This window comes from Galeopterus variegatus, unplaced genomic scaffold (assembly GCF_000696425.1).
Source record: "Galeopterus variegatus unplaced genomic scaffold, G_variegatus-3.0.2 Scaffold7736, whole genome shotgun sequence".
NCBI classification, from domain to species: Eukaryota; Metazoa; Chordata; class Mammalia; order Dermoptera; family Cynocephalidae; genus Galeopterus; species Galeopterus variegatus.
In genome coordinates this window covers 40,381-42,056 of record NW_007733847.1, presented here as the reverse complement: position 1 = coordinate 42,056, position 1,676 = coordinate 40,381, and the positions used below count along the sequence as shown (strand labels likewise).

At 58.8% G+C, this 1,676-nt stretch overlaps 1 protein-coding gene across 1 annotated transcript in view; it reads right to left on the bottom strand.

Moving 5' to 3' along the window:
• GATSL2 (GATS protein-like 2) overlaps positions 1-1,676 on the bottom strand; it is a 19,440-nt gene that overhangs the window by 4,553 nt on the left and 13,211 nt on the right. The window contains exons 5-6 of the mRNA XM_008592288.1: positions 886-996; positions 383-465 (exon numbers count right to left, since the gene is read on the bottom strand). Coding sequence (XP_008590510.1) covers positions 383-465; positions 886-996 — 194 coding nt within the window. The remainder of the gene's footprint in view (positions 1-382; positions 466-885; positions 997-1,676) is intronic.

Sequence of the window (1,676 nt, the reverse complement as noted above, 5' to 3'; positions counted from 1 at the left end):
TGAAGTGGAGGGACGCTGAGAGTTACTGGGAGCTGTTGGGCAATCACATGTACTTATGTTAAGGAAACATGTTAAAAACGCCAGGAGTCACCACCTTTGAGCAGTGGGACTAAGGAGTGATTTCTTGTCCTTCTCGATTCTTATCATGTCCCCAATTCTCTAATAATAAAGAATGTATTACTTTTCCAGTGGGGGAGGCCTGCACACACCTGTCGCACACTGGTCAAGGGACTGCACACAACGGGGCCTTTAGGCTCCCTGAGCCTCAGTTTCCCCATCTATACCACCTAGCAGGGGCTGAGTCACCCAGGACTACGCAGTCAGTGATCTCAGCAATACCAGCTCCCCCCAGCCCCTGGTACTGAACCCCACGGCAGCTCACCGAAGCCCAGAGGCTGTCCTCCAATCCGCACCATCTTCCAGAGCTCTCCAGATGCGCTGGTGAACAGCAGGTTACTAGGAAACCTTCAAAGGGAGCAAGAGAAAACCCCCAGAGGCTGGTGACAGTTGTGCCCCTTGGCAGCCCTCCTGGACCCTCCCCTGCCCTCGGGGTGCTGATGCTGCCCCAAGTGGGGCAGAGCTCAGGGCTCCCAAGGGCCACCGCTCCCAGATCCTTGACCTCCTCCCCGGCAGGGGCTTTTGGAACAGCCCCCCTTGCTAAGGCCATTTGGGGTGCCCCTCCCAAGCTCCAGAGCAGGGGCTGAGGGACAAACAGCACCAGGCCACAAAGCACGTGCGAATCCCCGCTTTGCCCCACCCTGTTGTGGACCTCGGACCACCCCTACGCTTCTCTGAGCTGGGGGGGACTTATTAGGGACAAAGTGGGTGACATGCTCATCACGGAACCCGCACTGGGGCGAGCGCCTACCCCCAGGCCTGGCTCACCTCTGCTGGGTCTGCACATCCATCACCAGGGAGATGTAGCCCTCGATGAGGGAGAAGGAGAAGAAGCGGATGTGGCCACAGTCGTCACCGGCAGCTATGGGGTCCTTCACTCTGTGGGCCGGGGAGCTGGTGAGGGTGGCCCTGCTAGGCGCCCACCCGCCCGCCTGGCCATCAGCCACCTCGGCAGGAGTTGCTGGAAGAGCGCTGGCCTGGGAAGGCTGTGCTGAGTCCAGGCTCTAACTCTGCCTCGCTGGGTGACCTGCAGCCAGCGCCTCCCTCAGTCTCGTCACTGTGCGATGGGAATGCTTCCACCGCATTCACAAAGGTGGGCACCACACCTCATGGTGCTGGAGACCTGGCTGGTCCTTGGCACAGGCTATGCTTGTCCCTCCTGCACAGGGCTTCTCTGTCCCTGTGTTTGCCCGCATCGCCCTGGCACAGGCTGTGGTCACTGCCAGGTTGCTAGACCCTACCCCACCCCACTTGGTGCTGGCCTAAACTTAACAAAATCTGCTCTGAGGAACAATGTTCACTAAATAAAAAAACCTGAAGTCTTGGCTCTCAAGTGACTGGGCTGCCCTTGGAGCTCAGGGGGCAGTTGGGTGCTTATTACTTGTGCACCCGGGGCTTCACCAAACTGTGGGGTTCCCAGAGTAGGATGCCTCCCCCTTCAGATGGGATTTTAGGTAGAGCCATTCCTTCCCCCATCAGACAAGCTCTCGGGGCAGGTCTGTGTCTCCTCCCTCAGACTAGCTCCTGGGGCAGGCCTGTGTCTCCTCCCTCAGACTAGC